Source organism: Xiphophorus maculatus, chromosome 21 (assembly GCF_002775205.1).
Source record: "Xiphophorus maculatus strain JP 163 A chromosome 21, X_maculatus-5.0-male, whole genome shotgun sequence".
Classification (NCBI taxonomy): domain Eukaryota; kingdom Metazoa; phylum Chordata; class Actinopteri; order Cyprinodontiformes; family Poeciliidae; genus Xiphophorus; species Xiphophorus maculatus.
Genome location: NC_036463.1, coordinates 13213051 through 13230174, shown reverse-complemented (window position 1 = coordinate 13230174; position 17124 = coordinate 13213051). Strand labels below are relative to the sequence as shown.

Below are 17124 nucleotides of genomic sequence, written 5' to 3'. Positions count from 1 at the left end.
CACAACACTGTTCACATCTAGGAATACCCCAGAGAGATCAGGGATAAAAGTGTGAATTCGTTTATTTGCAGGATTAGTTTATTTCTCCATCATCTGAAAGTGAAAAGGATATGGCAAACCTATGAAGATGTAATTGTCCACTTAACCTGACAGAATGGGCAAGGAAATCATTACTCACAAAAAAAACAGCCAAGGAACTCATGGTAGTTCTGGTGGAAGAATGTGCTGACAAGACAACTCATAGCAGTGCAGTTCACAAATATGGCATTTATGGAAAAGAATGGCCTGGTGGAAGGTCCAGATCCAAATCCAATTGAAAATCTGTGGCAAAATGTGAAAAACAACATGTTCAGACCACTCTATCTGATAAAGCTGAGCCTGTGCTATTTGAGTTAGGGTTGAGTTTGCGTTGGTCTGTCACATAAAAGCCACAGTTTGTGGCTGTGCATGACGAAAGTTTAAAAGGCAGGAATATTTTTGCAAGGAACTATGAGAATCCAAAGTTGATAGTGCAAGTTTTAGGGCACTATCTTCAAAGACGGTATCTTCACCTAAATGAAAATAAACATTTATTAGATAATTTTCCAGCAAAGCTTTACAAAAAGGAGTACAGACTGTTGAATCTGTCAGTCACTGTAGACAAGTTTTGTAGGAAGCTGTTTTAATTTATGCACAAAAACACAAGCAAACATGTAGAAAGAGTTAGTTGCAACTGAACAAAAAGAAATAAAATAGATAAAAAAGAACAAACAAAAACAAGTTACGGTACATGGGTAGCACTGAAGCTGAGAATCAGAGAAACAGTACTTGCTATGTATGCTCCATCTGTATAGTTAATGCCAATAACATTCTGCTTTCACAAACACATATTCATGACTCAGAAGTCAACAAAATAGTGAACACTATCAAAATTCAAAAACAATGTTTTTTTTCTTATTCTTTTACAAAATATTTATAAAAAGTACTATGGCAATGGTAAATTGAGGCAACCTGCTATGAGTACTCCCAAATAATTGCCAAAATGTGGACACAATGTTGTTTTTCTTTTTAAAAGATGAACTCTACACACTTGAAACAATGAGTAAATGCATAGAAAATCTAGACATAGGCATCAAACGTAATTTTCTGTACAAAAACATAAAAAAAGGGAATTTTTTAATATATATGTATAACTTGTACTTTTTTGTAGCTACTGAAAAGAAATAAAGCAAAAAAATTAAAAATAAAAATAAAACAATAACATAACCAATGTTGACCACAGACATCAAATATCTACATCCTGAATCTACGACTGGAGTTGGACATTGTTCCAACTGTCAGGTAGGGCATTACCGTTGTAGCGAGTGGTAAAAACCACCGGTCATTCCTACAGACTATTTGTTTTAGGACTTCTGATGCGAATCCCATAACCAATAACAGCATCAAACTGTCTCTGGAACCCTGGAATGTGATCCATCATGCAAATTGCAACGGAACAGCAGAGCAAACACATCAGATGAAGTCATGCAAAGAAATTTGTGGTCATTTCCCATTGTTACAAATACAGGTCTGTCTTAGGGGCATCAGGAAATAAACATTAGATTGGATGTCACTCCCCAAAATATCCGCAGCATTGGAGATCCAATTGTCCATTTCTCTTGGCGAGTTCAGGTTTTTCCAAGTGTACCCCAAGGCACCTGAGAGAAAGTGGGCATTTCCCTCTTTTGGCAACACCAGTGTTTGTGTTTTCGTTACATACCAGCTGCCACCGCGTGTCACCGTGGGAGTATCCCACATAAGGTGTTACAAATCTCAATACAAAGCACAACAAAAGGGGAAGTGGTCAAAATGGACAACAGGGTAATGATCTCCGCTATAAAAGTCTGGGGTTAATAGTCATCATAGGTGTTGAGGTCGGAGAAATACGCATTGGTATAAGTCTTCCCGGCAAGCTGTGGGTTGAAGTATTTATTCCTTTCCTCCAGAATCAGATTGTTTTTGTTGAAGCCCTGCAAATAAAGAAAAGAACAAAAAAATAGATGGAGAGGAGAAATGAAAAGCAATCAGTATGGGCATTTTTTTCACAACATATGGATCAAGTGATTATTCAGCCCAGATGGCAAGGTAAAAGTAAATCCAAAGGAGCAACATAAATCAATGGGAGACTGCTCAGTGAATGGAACATACATTTCACAGAGCAAGGTCAGAGCATTTGCAAACAGGCTGGAAAAATGAGAAGTCACCACAGGGCTAAATTATTTTGATGCACATCCGAATGTCCACCTCTGTCATCTCTAATACCCAGCATCAGCGGTTTTTATGGCCCTCGGATTGTCGGTCCTCCAGGACAATCAAAGCCATAAAAATCGATCAAAGGCGAGTCACATTTCTGTTAAACAATCAGGAAGAACTATTGGGACGGGCGGGGGCATCTTGTCTGTCCCTGCATGACACAGTAAACATGGAACAAGCCTCTGATGTGCTGCTCAGTACAACAATTTGGCAAATAGATGAGTTCATATGCAGTCTGTTGTAGTGGGAAGTGTGATGGGAGTCCCCTGGGGCGGCGTAATTGAACACTTGATGATGCTGCATTTACAGCTGATGGATGTTTCCGACAAGTGTGCTGAGCAAAAAAACTCATATTTTGCTGCGTTCCCGTTATGTGATTTGCAGACAAAGGGAAAGCAATCAGCTCTCCTGCAGCCCCAAAGATGGTTATGTATCTCTGCAGGTGTCCAGTTGGTTGCCTTTAAACAGCTGTGCAGCAATGCTTGCTTGCATCATCATCTACTGTGTCCTCTTCCTTTAAGCATATTATAATAGGCTTAAGAATGATTAAGTTGGAGTTTTTGGTACAGCACACACAATTTGCCTGAATGGTAATGTGCCGTTAGTGATAGAGAGGTAACAGAGGAAGGTAATAAGCCAACATTACTACAATATTTCCTTTTCAACCCATCGAATTAAATGATCAATTAAAAATACAGCATAACATGAAGGACAAACAAAAAAAGACATGCAAATGTAAGCACAAAAAGGGGAGGGATACACTGCCTTCTCGCAAGCTGGGAGAGAGAAGGGAGGCAGCCATGATGGAAGGATGAAAGGAGGTCTGAGCAGAAAAAGAGAAACTAGAGTGCTGTACTCCCAACCTGCCACACACAGGAAGTGCCACAGGAAGTGCAAGGGCAGGACTCGTTTGGGAACAGGAAGTAGTACTGGATGAGGGGGGTCAAAGAGTTGTCGGGGTTTTGGAGTGGGGAGTCAAGAAGCGGGATGTTGTTGAGGTTGGTTAGTAGAAAATCTCCAGTCCACGCATAGACACCCCCATGTTAGCAGAGAGAGGCTGGTGCATGGCAGGGTCGTCCAGAGGCAAGAGTACCGACACATCTGGCTGCAGGAAGGAAAGGAACGGGCAAGAGTCATCCTCAAAAAAAAAAAAAAGAAAGCAAATACCATATCTCACTTAATAGGAGCCTTGAAAAATTAACTATACATACAATACTGTGACAAAGTATCCTTGTTAGAAATGTCTTCTGTTTTTGTTACTCTGGAACACATAAATGTTTTACCTCATCGAAACCTTGATAAAATATGAATTAACTGTGAACATGCGACCATGTTTTCTCAAAGCTGATTTTACTTGCCACAAATAGGGCCTGAAAAATCACAAAGTCTAAAGTAAACTTAAGTAGAACCTCTCTGACATCATAAAGTAGATTAAAAATGTATACGAGGAACATATTATACAACAATATTAAGAAATTCAAGATCTGATGAGAAACAAAGTTGTCTATTAGAGTAAAAAAGGTTCAAAAGTAAATTTCTTGCACCAAGAGCTCAGAGACAAGTCATCCAGGAGGACAGTAAAGATTGAGGTTCATAATTCAAGAATCAGGAAGAGACAGGGCAATATGGGTATCCAATGGTGAAGATAACTACCATAGAGTAAAAAGAATACAAAAGCAAAGTCACCAAACTAAATCTTGAAAAGTCCAAGACTTTTGCAAAGACACAGTGCCAGTTATCACAAACAAGTGACAGGAATTGTCACCACTAAAGGTGGCAAAACCAGTCATTAGGTTTACGGGGAAATAACTTTTTCATAGTGAGCCAGATTGGTCTTCCCTTAATATATGAAATTGTCACTTAACTTCATGCAGTCTTTACTCAGCCCAGCTTTGTTCAGTATTAACAAAACCAGAAGAAATCTGTATGCGGCCACATTCTCTTTCAAAGTGCTGTAAAATGCAGTTAAATCCTCCAGCAAACCTCAATGAAGGGTGTTTAACTTTTTGTGCAGATAAATGATGAGCAACACAACTTGAATGAAAAACTAAAACTACATCTTCTGTTCATCATTTACTTGCATAATAGCTAAAAGGGTGCATATAATGGTGTTTCATACTTATTAGTTGAAACTTCACCGCAACATAAGGTTGTTTAGGCTCTCTGATTGAGAGTTGGAGGCAAAATGTGCTGTTGGAAAATGACTCATTGCTCACCTGTCATACAGCTCCCTTTGCATCTTCACACTGACTGTCTACACTCATATCTGCCGCTATCTGCAACTGCACTAACTGAATTATTTTTGATACATCTGACTCTAATTGCATGACAGATGAACTCCGTCTCCAAACCCTTGAAGAAATTATATTCACAGAAGTTTGCTCCGAGCCAAAGGAACTGCGCAGGCTTTAACAAGGCTACAAAACATTTTCCTATACGGGAAGCACTGTTGCAAACAGAGATCAAAGTATTTACCTAGTTGATGTCGCTGATACTCATGACTTCCTCTGTGAGTTTAAGGTCTCAAGTAATGTGTGAGATGGTATGTTAATTAAAAAAAAAAAAACAAAAAAAAAAACAGAATAAAGTCAACAATAATAAAAACCTGAATAAAATTGCCTGTTTAGCCAAGGGAATTTTTCCTCGTTTTTGAAGGTGTGGGGAAATCACCATGTTTGGACAAAAGCAAAGACCTACAAAATGTTCCTAGGTCCTTCTGTCTACTTTACATTTTCTTTAAATGTGTGCTTCTTGCTTGTATCCCAAATTGACTAGGCTTCTGTAATGTGCTATTTGCTGGTGTTAACCACACGTCCATTACATGTTTACAGTTAAACCAAAATGTAGCTGCTTGACTTTTAACTAGCCTCTTTCCACTGGCTCCCAGTTCTTTTTAGGATTTAAAAATGACTTTTTGTCTTAAAATACTTGGCACCTCAGTGTCTCTTAAACCCGTTACTCTTACACCCTAAACCGTTCACTTTAGGGAAGTCAGTGTGGTCTAATATAAAGCACACATCGTTAGGTAATTTTAAAATGTATTTTCTTACGTCTTTGTGATTTGAAAAAAACATATTTAATTATGCGTTCTTTTTCTGTTTTAGTTGGTCAAGAAAGCATTTGTTTAATTGGCAAAAGTTTGACAAGATCCATTGCCTCTAAGACCAGTTTTATGGGTAAAAACTGAGACACTTCACTCCTGTATCACAGATAAAGCCCTAGCTTGAGCATGGAGTGCCTGTGGAGAAGCACTAATCACCAGCCCATTTCTGGCCAAACAGCCTGAATGTGTCAGTGGATAAGAGGCTATTTGTGCCAGGAGTCGAGCTGGACCACTCTAACTGGCCCTGATACATCTGACTATCTGCACTTTAGGATGCAATCATAACCCAAAAAGCTGATCTAGCCACAGGGCACCTTTGCTGATTATATTTAATATCATATAGCTAATTGCGTTAGGATTCTAAGGGAAAGCAGTGTAGCACTCCAGGAACAGAACAGATTCACACACCGAGACAGACGTAGAGAAGATGAACGCACCACTGCCTACCTGTTACGTTAGCAGAGAGTGTCAGCAAGTGACAGGAGGGGGTGAGACAGTGACAGTCAGTAAGTAGAGTATTTAATCACAGCTGACACTGGCAGCAGAGGCACTGCTCAATGACTCAAAGGGGGTGTTTAACATTCACTGATTAGACCAAACTGATCTTTTCCTCTGCATATGTGAACATTTGTCATATTGTGACCCAGGGTGAACCAAGAGCGTGTCTGTCTACAGACCTTGATGGCTTCCACGGTGTCGTACTTGTCCAGTTTGTTGATGTGGTTGGTGATGCTGGTATTGAGCGGGGCAGCGGAGATGGGGTGTATGACGGTGGCGTCGTGGGACTGCTGCTGGTAGCGCTGGCAGTAGGAGTAGACGAGCAGCGTGACCAGGCAACCAAGAATGGAGCTGCTGAGACCCACTGCGATCATGTGGAAAAGGTTGAAATCTGAAAGGCGGAATAGGGAGGCATAAGCATGAGGCTAAAATGGGTTGTTGTGAAATAATTCATCCACTGAAATAGTTATTGATGTAATAAGTGGCACTTCTACAATAAAACCTGCTTAAAAAGGGGCTATTAATATTTATAACTTCCTTTTCCTCTTTTTGAAATTGTATTCATGATAGTGAACCCGTCGACACAAACTGAGTTAAGGTCAACTCTTTATACACTAGGTCAGTGGTTCTCAAACTTTTTTCAGTGATGTACCCCCTTAAAAATATATTTTTAGTCAAGTACCCCCTGACACGGGCAAAACATTTTTGGAATAAAAAAGAGGTACAGAGATCGTGGACGTAAATCCCATTAAAACATACTTTTCCATGTACATTATGTACTTTGTCAGCTCTGGTTTTGCCTTCTTTTTCACTTTATCTGTACTTTCAGCAGCATTGCTGCTACGCTTTAGTCACGTCTCCATAGTTACAGTGTAATCATGATAACGACAGGTCATTGACGAGTGCCCTGGGTCCGTGGGTCAAACTAACTTGGTGGGGGGGTCCGTTTTATTTTAAAGGATATTGAAACTAAATACTGAATATAAAATTCAGTGCATGAAGACACATTTATATTTTATCGAACTTTTTACAAAATAATTTTTCCCAAGACTTATTATGAGGAGCCTACTGATTTTTTAAAGATATTTTGAAAAGCTTCACGTACCCCCTGCAGTACCTCCACGTACCCCCAGGGGTACGCGTACCCCCATTTGAGAACCACTGCACTAGTCTGGATCAAGTCTTTGACTCTTTTTAACATTATGTTTAACATCTGAGACAGTGTGAGATTTTGGTTCCTGTCTTTAGAGGTTGCATTCAAAATCGTGCAGAGATGAAAAGTACAAATTCAAAATTGGGCAATTTTTGATGTTTGCGAGGGCTTAACCAGTCCAATAAAATTCACTCTACATGCAGCAGCTGTGCAGCGCATCCTGCAAGCCAAGTAAAACAGATGTACACTGCATATAGATGATACACTTACTGTAGCTTTCCTAAAAAAATAAGGCAATGGGAGAATGCACACCAAAGGGCAAAAAAGGTCATAAAGCAAGCCTTTACAAAACACATTTCTCAAAAACTTGAACAAAGCTCTGCAAGATGGAGACTTTCTTTTTGCAGAGAATATGTGAGACGCCAGATGCTATACCCTTTCTTCTTCTTTCTGTCTTTCAGACTCACATATAGATGAGAATTACCTCCACAGCGCCTCTCCTCCTGACTGGAGCGTGCGATGGAGACTTCTAAAGGAGAAGAGGAAAGCAACAAAGCAGCAGCGTTAGCACCAACAACACCTCTACACACCCTTGTTTTTGTCACTAACAGCTTGTTCTCCCGAAGGTAAGCATGAAAATGTGTTGAATAGGACGCAGAAAATCGTTAAAACTTCGAAAGCTAATCAGGGCTGTGGCACCTCGAGTGGTTTATGAAAGTATCAGTTCCCATTAGAAGGAAATGAAGTACAGAACATTGGTAATGAACCCTAATGGACTACCTTACCCATAAAAAGGAATGAATGGGGTTATAAAATGTAGATTGGTAATTCTGTAGAATTTCCTAATGAGCATTATATCCTATTTAATTAATACAGAAAGGTTACAAATATGGGGTTCAGTTAAATGTTTGTTCTGTCGCATAATTACTTTCCTCATCTAAAGTTTGTTTTACTCGAATTACAGCAAAAATATTTAAGCAAAAAAAAACAAAACCACCCCATCGCTTTTCAATAATTTGGTGTCTCAGTTGCATTATGTGAAGCTCAAGCATGCTGTCTTGAAAGCAGGAGCTTTGATGACCCTTGTTTAGTAGAGATGCAGAGATCAATTCTTTTCTGTGTCTAGCATTACTGACTGTCAATAAGGAGATGCCTGCATGAGCCAATGTCAATACTAACAGTGTGAGAAAGACAGGAGGGTGTGTGCAGTATATAATGGAGCTTATCGTCATGATTAAATTTGATTATGTTCCTTAACTTGTCCCGCTCTTTGTCATAAGCAGCCAATATAGATTTATCAAACAGAAAAAGTTGCTCGGTTTTACATTTACTCTGTGGACGATTAACATTTATTGCTGGTGTGTGGCTCCAGCCACCTGTAACCAAGCCACACTAAGACATTAGGAAAGCAGAAAAGGATATGTAAATCACTCAGTTTGTCTCGTGAAAATTAAAAGCCTCGAAGTCCTGATGAAAAGAAAAACAAGATGGTTTCATGGACAGCAGGTTTGCTCTCAGCTGCCAGTTGGAATCCGTTTCTGCATTGTCGATCGTGATTGGGCCGGCAGCAGGGGGATCCCACAGATTTTGCCTAGCAAAAGTATATTTGCAATAATAAAGAGACCCGACTGTGAAAAGCTGCCTCTGAACTAGAAAATATCTACACCAATTTAACATTCAGCTTTAAAAAAAGTGAATGATTATTTTTTTTTTCATCAAACTCTGTTGTGAGCATCAATAAATGATTATGTTTTAGAATCAAATTTTACTGAACCTGGACACAAAGCTGAAACTATGAGATGAAACAGATTAAAAATAAGCTCACAGAGAAAGCTGCAGTTTAGATATAAGAAAATTGGGCTGAAGGAAAAATATGCTCTTCTGTTCCTCAGTGAATGACAATTACTTACATCTTTTTATGCTTTGTACTACTCAGATCGTGTGCCAACTATTGCTTCTTCAAAGAGGTCAACTGCTCTTCTGTGTAAATGACGCCATTAAAATAATTACTTCTTCTAAAATATCAAGATTTCTGGTGCAGAAAAGAGGTTTTATCTAAAGCCTAAATCCTTTCGTAGTTGCCCAGTAACACACTCACTCATTTAATGGAGTGAATAACTAAATGTAACATTTTCCACTACATGTAACTAACAAAATGGGGCTCAAAGTAAACATTCTAACACCTAAAAGTAATTAATGTGTTACTATGCTTGGGAACAAGGCCAATAAGGCCTCCCTGTCTTCCTTATCTCATCTTCCAAATTTTCTCACCCATCTTCATTTCCTCTTTTCTCCTCCGGTCCCACTTGACATTCTATTTTTATGCTTTTCAACTTCCTCATCCCTCTATTTTTTCATCCCACTCGTCATCCTCATACATGACTCAATTTCATTTGACGCATCCTTTTCGTCCCGTTTTAGGTCTCATTTTCATTCTTCTCATCCCTCTTTCAATCTTATCATCCCGACCACTTTTCACTCATTGCAGTGGGATGGTGCTTGATACCAAAATCATTCATATCGTGTGACGATGTCCACCATTAAAAGTGTACTAACAAAGTCTCTCTGGCATGATGTGAGTTACGAAGAGAGCTGAAATGCATTTGCCTTCTGCAGAAAGAAACTGAATCTAATCTTCTAAGGTTTTGCTTTATTTACTGTATAAATCTTCCTCCAGGGTCAGTTTGTTAACAGTAAGGACTTGCTTTCTTCCTGCACTCCTTTCTCCATCTATCCTTGCTTTTTACACCAACTTTAGAGTAACTCTAAATTTATGATAACGACAAAACTAGAAAGTCTCCCACTCAATAAGCAACAAAGGTAAGTCTGTCATGGAAACAGTAAAACTTCTTCTTTTACGTGTAGCAACATAATCAAAGAATAATTTCTTCGGTTTTAGAAAAAATAGAGCTTTCATTGCGGTACTAAAACAGCAGAGCTCACCCACAATGCAATCACAACATAGACTCGGGAGTTGTTCTTCAGAATGTTTCTAATTCAACCCAAAAGGCTGAACTGTCTCTCAACCTGACCTCTAACATGCTACAGCCTCCCTTCGAGAAATCAATAATGCACTTAATTATCACAGGATTCTTGAAAACAAACTGAATTACCACTGTGCTAGTGGTGAGTGCGCTCCTTGCACTCCCCAGGATGAGTGTTAAATCATGCATAAGTGACATCACAAAGTGCCAGACGGAGTGTATCCGAGTATGTGTGTGTCATCACCTGGTATAAAGTTGGAGTCAGGGGAGCAGGGTCTGGTCTCGCTGCTGTTTCCTGAGCACTGGTTTCCAGTGGGGAAAAGAACATCGCAGTGACGGACTCGCAGCTGGGCGCCGCTGGAGTCACAGTGGGACCACTCAGACCAGCTGGACCAGCTCTCTAGAAAACAGCAATGGCAGCGTGTCTCACAGCCTGCTGAGTGTGAGTCTGCACCGCACTGAATAACTTTGTGTATATTAGTGATGCATGAACGCCCTTCGAGAGGCTGAGAAAAATGAAAGAAAAACAATAGACGGAGCGCTGCCTGCGTCAGAGCTCTCTCAAGTTTTTCACTTAGAGGTGGAAATGTTTGTGTTTACCTGGACAAGCCTGTGTGTTGCAAAGTGCTTCCTCGGTGTGCAGTCCCAGGCAGATGTCTCCTCCGTAGGCTGGTGGAGGGTTGCTGCAGGTCCTCGTCCTCATGTAGTGTCCTCCTCCACAAGTCACAGAGCACTTAGACCATGATGACCAGCAGGACCAACTGCCATCCACTGAAACCAGAGGTTTTATAAATGCTTAACGCTGAAAGATTGAGTGATTTACTCAAATGAATAGGTTTCCCTTTGGTAATGAATACAGAACAGGAGGAAACAGACAATTTTAGTAAGTAATTTTCAGACCATTTGATTTTTCAGACCTAGCTATTTTGACCAGCAAGAGGGGAAACTAAGTAAATTGATTTTGGTTCCGTTCATAGGCACAAATATGTTGTCATTGTCAAGGTCCTGGCATGATATTGGACTGCTGTTATGTTGCTCTGAAAAATCATGAAGTTTAAATTAAATTTAAAATTGCTTGGTTTCCAACCACAAACCTTCTAAGCTTCCAGGTCCAGTCCATCCATCTTTGACAGGGCTAACATCGGGGCCATTCAAGAAGTGCAATGGTGACCTCTTTTATCATACCTGGGGTTTATTGCACAAAGTGGATGAGTTAAAGAAGATAGGAGACTCCTTCCAAATGCTTTACAATTCCATGTCTAGCTGTACTGTGCTTGAAAGCAGGATCCTCAGCATATTTAAATCAACTCTTCCACGCCTAATAAGAAGAGTGATCAAATAGCCATTACGGCCAGGACCTTGTTAATGGTCCAGGTGTAATGGCTGCAGCACATTAAATTAGTGGAGTGTATAATTTAAATAAATATTTGAGCTCATATTTGCAAATTGCACTCTTTTGGGATTAAATGAATCCATAATCCTGTTGACTAAACTCTTGCTTTTAAAAAGCATGCTGCATATCCATAACACCCCTAAGCCCTCCGCCCAAAAATAATAATAAAAAAACATCATTAAAAGCCCAGAACTAATATAAAATTTCTTACGCCAATGATGAGTGTATGCAAACTCTTTAGTTGAATGCTTTATATTCAGAAAGTGTAGGTATTGCGTCACCTTTAAAGCAGTTTCCAGCCTACAAAGTCTTCCAAGTCATTAGCAAAGACAAGTATCCAGAAGCACATTCCTGTGTAGACATATGTTTATATCGATGACACCCAGACATGCAGACAAACGTGCATTTACGCGAGTCAAGTAGGTAGAAATAAAGAGAAAAGGGAGCAGAAATATGTGGAAAGCTTTCACATGAGCCTCAACAGAGGTAAATATCCCATCCCAATCATTTGTTTAACACCTCCCTTCATTGTAGCAACCTAAAACACTCGTCTCAACTCCTTTTAAAGACTCAAGGATGGCTGGCGGAACTAAATGGGTAATTGAAGTTGCCGAAGCTTTTTGTCACCTCAGTGTAATTTCTCTATTGCAGAGTGACACAGAAGTCGATTCTTAGCCCTCGATGATGTATCGCCTCATCGGAGAAGCAGACGCAGTTAAAACACGGATTCATTTGTTTCCAGAGCGGATGGACAGAAGGCATGGCACCTTTTCTTTGCCTTCTCTTGCACAGCAAACTAACACATAAAAAAAAAATTAAAAAAAGATGTGGATTAGCCATGGGAGGTTTACAATTGGTCTACCAGCACAGCCTGCCAGCCTCAAAATAATATCTCACTTTCAGAGGGGTGCTAATTGAGTACACATTAGTATTCATTGCTATCCGAGCTGGGTTAAGCTGGCCCCTTTGGGGGACGGGAGCATGGAGTTGTTCATCAACACACCGTAACTGTGGTATCATTATAGTCAACATCCAAGAATAGGTATAATGCTTGTATTAAGGTAGAGACGCTGAACAGAAGAAAATCAAAGCATGTTCATGTGTCCTTTCACTCCCCCGGAGCGGTACAGTCTGCGCGGATGAACCGCTCTTTGATCTACCCCAAATCTTCCTCACAACCTGACAACAGCTTACTTCATGAAATACAAACTCAAGATGCTGGGGTGAGTTTTACCGAATTAATTATTGCGATGCTGATGGACTTTCAGGATAGTGTTTGTTTTGTTTGCTCACAACCTGGAACAAGTCATAAAGACAGATTGATTGAGGGGTAGGGAGGATAAAACAGCAACCGATCGAACCCGCTTCTCTTCACAACGCTTGATTGATAATAATTTGAGACAACATTACACTTGCCTCTTCAGTGGCCGTGCTGAACACCAGGTGGGCTTAATGCCAAACTAAGTACTGGATTTTCATTCAGACAGCTTACTTCCCTCGTCAGAGAGGGTATTCTTTTAATTAGAAAGCTTCCCCTCTTCTTCTTCTGTCAGATGACTGTTGAAAATACATTGTCTTGGGGCTTTTCACAACAGAATAAGGTCTTCCCATGGCTGGCAACATAATTACACAGCAATAGTAATTACATACAAGAGAGCCAGAGGGATTGTCTCCTTGATTCTTGGTCTAAATCGAGGTCTCCGTCACACCTTTTATCTGCATCTGATTTCTTCTGTGGGTTTTAATGATTCTGCAGGTCATCTGTCACTGTTCTCTATCCATTAATCAAGAAGAAGAAAGAACATGTAGCTTCATTGCAGTGGGAGGTCTGTGTTTTTTTTTATCTGCAAGAGTGAAAAGATAATTTGCCATTTTATTGACTACTGCTCTTGTAATTGTTCTTATCTTTGTGAATCTTCTGCTCTCTCTATGCCTGCTTGGATTTTTTTTATTCTAAGCAATGTGCCTCTCAGATGTTAAAGCTAATTGAGCAATAAATGCACAAAGTGATCTGAATAAATATAGTGATGCTTTGAACGTTTTTCACAATTTTTTAGTGCAACATTGTGAAAAGGAAGTAAAGAAATGCATTGTTTCCAAAGTGTCTACTAGGTCTCTCTGTAATCTAATACAACTAAAAAAAAAGATCCAGTGTCAGTAAGAGTCGATTAGCATCACAGTGTACTGGCTTGAAAGTATTTGCCCACTCTGTATTGTAAAAGGTTTTCCAAATCTGTTCGATAATCAACACATTTCTTGTCCATTTCTTTAGGTCAATACAGATGTACAGTAGTTCTGGACTTGACTAGGCCATTTTCAAATAAATTTTCTTCAGATGAAGCAATTTCATTATCACTTTGATACAAAAAAGAGACTTGACATGGGATAGCGATTCATCTTCTAGCAGGGCATCAACACAAATAATGCAGCCATAAAATGATTTTTATGCGTAAAAAAACAGTAAAACAATGTATAATTTTTTTTATCATTTTCCTCCCAATGCCCAATATTGTGCTACTAAGTGATTCTGAATATAGTATGATAAAAAAAGAAAAGTTAATTTGAACACTTTTCCAAGGCGTTGTGCTTAATATTTGAAAATGTCCTACCTGGACAGGGTGTGATGTTACACTCCTGAAACTCCTGCGCCGGGCCCAGGCAGGTCTGACCTCCATACCGCGGCTCTGGGCTGCTGCAGGTCCTCTTTCTGCTCCGAATGCCTCGGCTGCAGTCTCTGCTACACTGAGACCAGGAGCTCCAGGAGGACCAGCCACCATTCACAGTGTGGCCAGAGATTCTCCCCAGACGAAGAACTTCACCTGCGAGGTACAGAGATTTGTACAAGGCTAATAATGAGATGCTCAAATTCCAGGACAGAGTGCGTCTCACCATAGTGAATCATTTGAAAGATATGTAACTGGATTTTTAACACTTCACTCTATTCTAGGCAGCGATGTGCATTTGACCAAAGTCAATCTGTGGTGAAAGAGTAAGAGGTGCTACTTTTTGATGTTTTTTAATGTATCTGTAAAGTTGTCTTTAAAAAAAAAGTAACTAAAATATAAATGAAAATCACCACATAATGGAAAGAACACAGGATAATTCACTCATTCAAGACTTGAGTTCTACCAACCATGCAAATTTGCTTTGATCAGACAAAATATCATTTCACACATATAACAAATAAATGATTTTTGACAAATTACAGGACAAACAGTCTTGAAATTTTCACATTTACAACTTATAACAATTGTCATCAAAATGTTGGTCATAGTTTACATGAGAACATCCCTCCACATTACACTGCTATATTTCAATTTGACTATAATTTAAACACAGTGAAACAAGAACATGTCATTCAGAGGCACTGACGTGTTCAAAGATACAGATATTTACTTTTGAGAGATGGGCTGAGGATTTTGAAAAAGAAGGTAGGCCATTTTGTAGGTAAGCCATGGGGTTTTTGCTGTTTGTACAAATGACTCTTTTGCAAAAGTTGAGGATGATTCGAGGAATATACCAAATTGACTGAAAAAACAACTGTAGTTATATTTAAAAAAAAAAACTATATATAAAGCTGTTTGACCTGCTTATTTTGACATGTAAGATTTGTATTTGTTCATCTTCCACAACATTCCTTTCTAAGATATTCCAGTTTGTGTCAACAGCAAAGTCCCAGAGGGCTCACACATTAACCCCTGACAGTACGTCACCTCTACTTTGATCAGTCTAATTAAACCCAACTGAGCATGCTTCCACTTTTCCCCCCGATCCAACTGTTTGCTACTCGCAGGGCTGTAGACGTTTTTCTCGATATACTTTGTGTCAAAAATGTGATCCGTCATGTAATTCTTTTCATTTGTTTTCATTCTAGAGATCCTACATGGATGACATCAGTTGACTAATCAGAGATCTCTCATCTGGAACCAGTCAGGCTGTGAGTTTTTAAATGAAATCCAAAAACGTACTTTCAATTAAACTGTAATCACTGCATGCATTAATCAGCTCTGTGTTCAGACGGAGACATCAGGATGATCAGAGAGGGATAGCTTTTTGCGTTGACCGAAATGAGGAAATCCATCTGTTTGACTCAATGAGAATCCCCTCTAGGCAAAGAGAATCACTGTCCATGCACTTCTCTGATGAATCCCTCACTAAACATTGTTGGTGTGTTTTAAGGTGGATATTCACCCTTTGCACCTGCGCTGCTTTCTTTTTGAGTGGGAATATAATTCACCCGCTGTTCAAAAGGACAGAAAAAACATCCAGATTCTTGTTAATTTTTCCTTTATTACATGCAGTTACTGTCTCACTTAGCTTCCTTATTGCCTCTTTTTATCCCCACTATTCTCCTTCTTTCTTTGCCGTTATTAACGTGCTCCGTATTTTCCGTCTCAACTCCCTTTTCCCCGTCCTCCAACCTGGCCTTGCCGTTTCGTCAACGTCCTCTTTTCACTGACAGTTATCACTGCGCTTCTGCTTTGTATTCTCAGGGAGAGCACGATGTGTTTACCCGGCGCAAATCCACGACCTCTTCATAACTGTGGCTGACCTTGCCGGTGCACAGGCCAGCTAACCTGGCATCACGCTGCCTTGAGCGCTGACAAGCCCACAGAGGACTCCAGGGGCCCTTGCTTTTTATCGATTCTGAGGAGGCAGTGGAATGGACAGTCCCAACTTCCACTTTGACCTGTGCTCTTTATCAAGCCCTCTGGGACCTGAAAGACTAGACCACCTCTCTGAAGGCAATGGAGTGAATCATGAACAGTCTTCTCAAATGTGGACATGACCTTTACATAAAGCTTTATTGGAATAAATATAAACATACAATTCTTCATCTTCTACTCTGTCTGGCTGATGACGTACATTTTGTCAGCTGCATCTTCTAGTAGGGGCTGTTATGAGTTTCTGGACAGCCCAAATCTTTGTGACAATACTGTTTGTGTGTCAGCAACAGTACCAGTCAGAGGGTGGCATAAAATCGTAATGTCGTCACATTATGAGCAGAAGAAGAAAAACAACAATGGAGCTTGTTTTACAGAAACACATTAAGGTGAGATTGGCTCTTTTACCAATCTTGATGCTGCGTCCCTCAGGTACAACAAAAACTGCACTGATGTTTCTATTCAGGCTGCCTTTCCAAGATAGAGAGATAAATGTTAAAAAACCTGAATTGATGAACAAATTACTGTTCTTAAGCAGGAAGCACATTGTGTGTTATCAGACTTGTGATACAACTTCTACGAAAAATTTACGGTACTAGGAAACCTTTGAGTTTTCTTATTGGAGAGGCTAAGTGAAAAATTCGGGGGAAACGCCAAAATAAATTATCTGCCCGATGATCTATGAACTGACATCATTTAGGGAAAGCTTACATTCAGCTGTGAGTACCAGAATGTAGCAACGTAACTGGATTACTAAAAAGATTTTTTAAAGAGGATTCAGTTTTTAATTATTGATATTGTCCTCATAATTATAACGATTATGTTGTCAATTGCTGCAGCAAATTGAACTCTCCATGTTTTTTCCATCTCCGCTTATGCCACAGCATGAGCTATCTTCTATTTTTTTTTCTACTTTCAAAATAAATTAGAAGTGTAATAAGAACTTCATTAATATTCTGGTATGCATTTCTTTTTTGCTGTTTTCTTTTCCTCTTTTGAGTAAATAGCATAGAAAGTACTTTGGATTGACAGGTGTATGCATATACACTAAGAAAACT

At 39.6% G+C, this 17124-nt stretch overlaps 1 protein-coding gene across 2 annotated transcripts in view; it reads right to left on the bottom strand.

Annotated features, from left to right (window-relative positions):
* Positions 1 to 548: 548 nt before the first annotated feature.
* Positions 549 to 17124, bottom strand: part of sema5a (semaphorin 5A) — a 147661-nt gene continuing 131085 nt past the window's right edge. Inside the window, exons 17-23 of one of the 2 annotated variants that reach the window (XR_002751996.1) lie at positions 14012 to 14221; positions 10610 to 10780; positions 10254 to 10409; positions 7510 to 7554; positions 6052 to 6263; positions 3135 to 3376; positions 1904 to 1988 (exon numbers count right to left, since the gene is read on the bottom strand). Coding sequence is in view for 1 of the 2 variants with exons in the window: in XM_023326557.1 (XP_023182325.1) it covers positions 1869 to 1988; positions 6052 to 6263; positions 7510 to 7554; positions 10254 to 10409; positions 10610 to 10780; positions 14012 to 14221 (914 nt within the window). In the remaining variant the exon portion in view is untranslated. Of the gene's footprint in view, positions 1989 to 3134; positions 3377 to 6051; positions 6264 to 7509; positions 7555 to 10253; positions 10410 to 10609; positions 10781 to 14011; positions 14222 to 17124 lie in introns of both variants that reach the window. The other variant, XM_023326557.1, reaches the window with a different exon arrangement.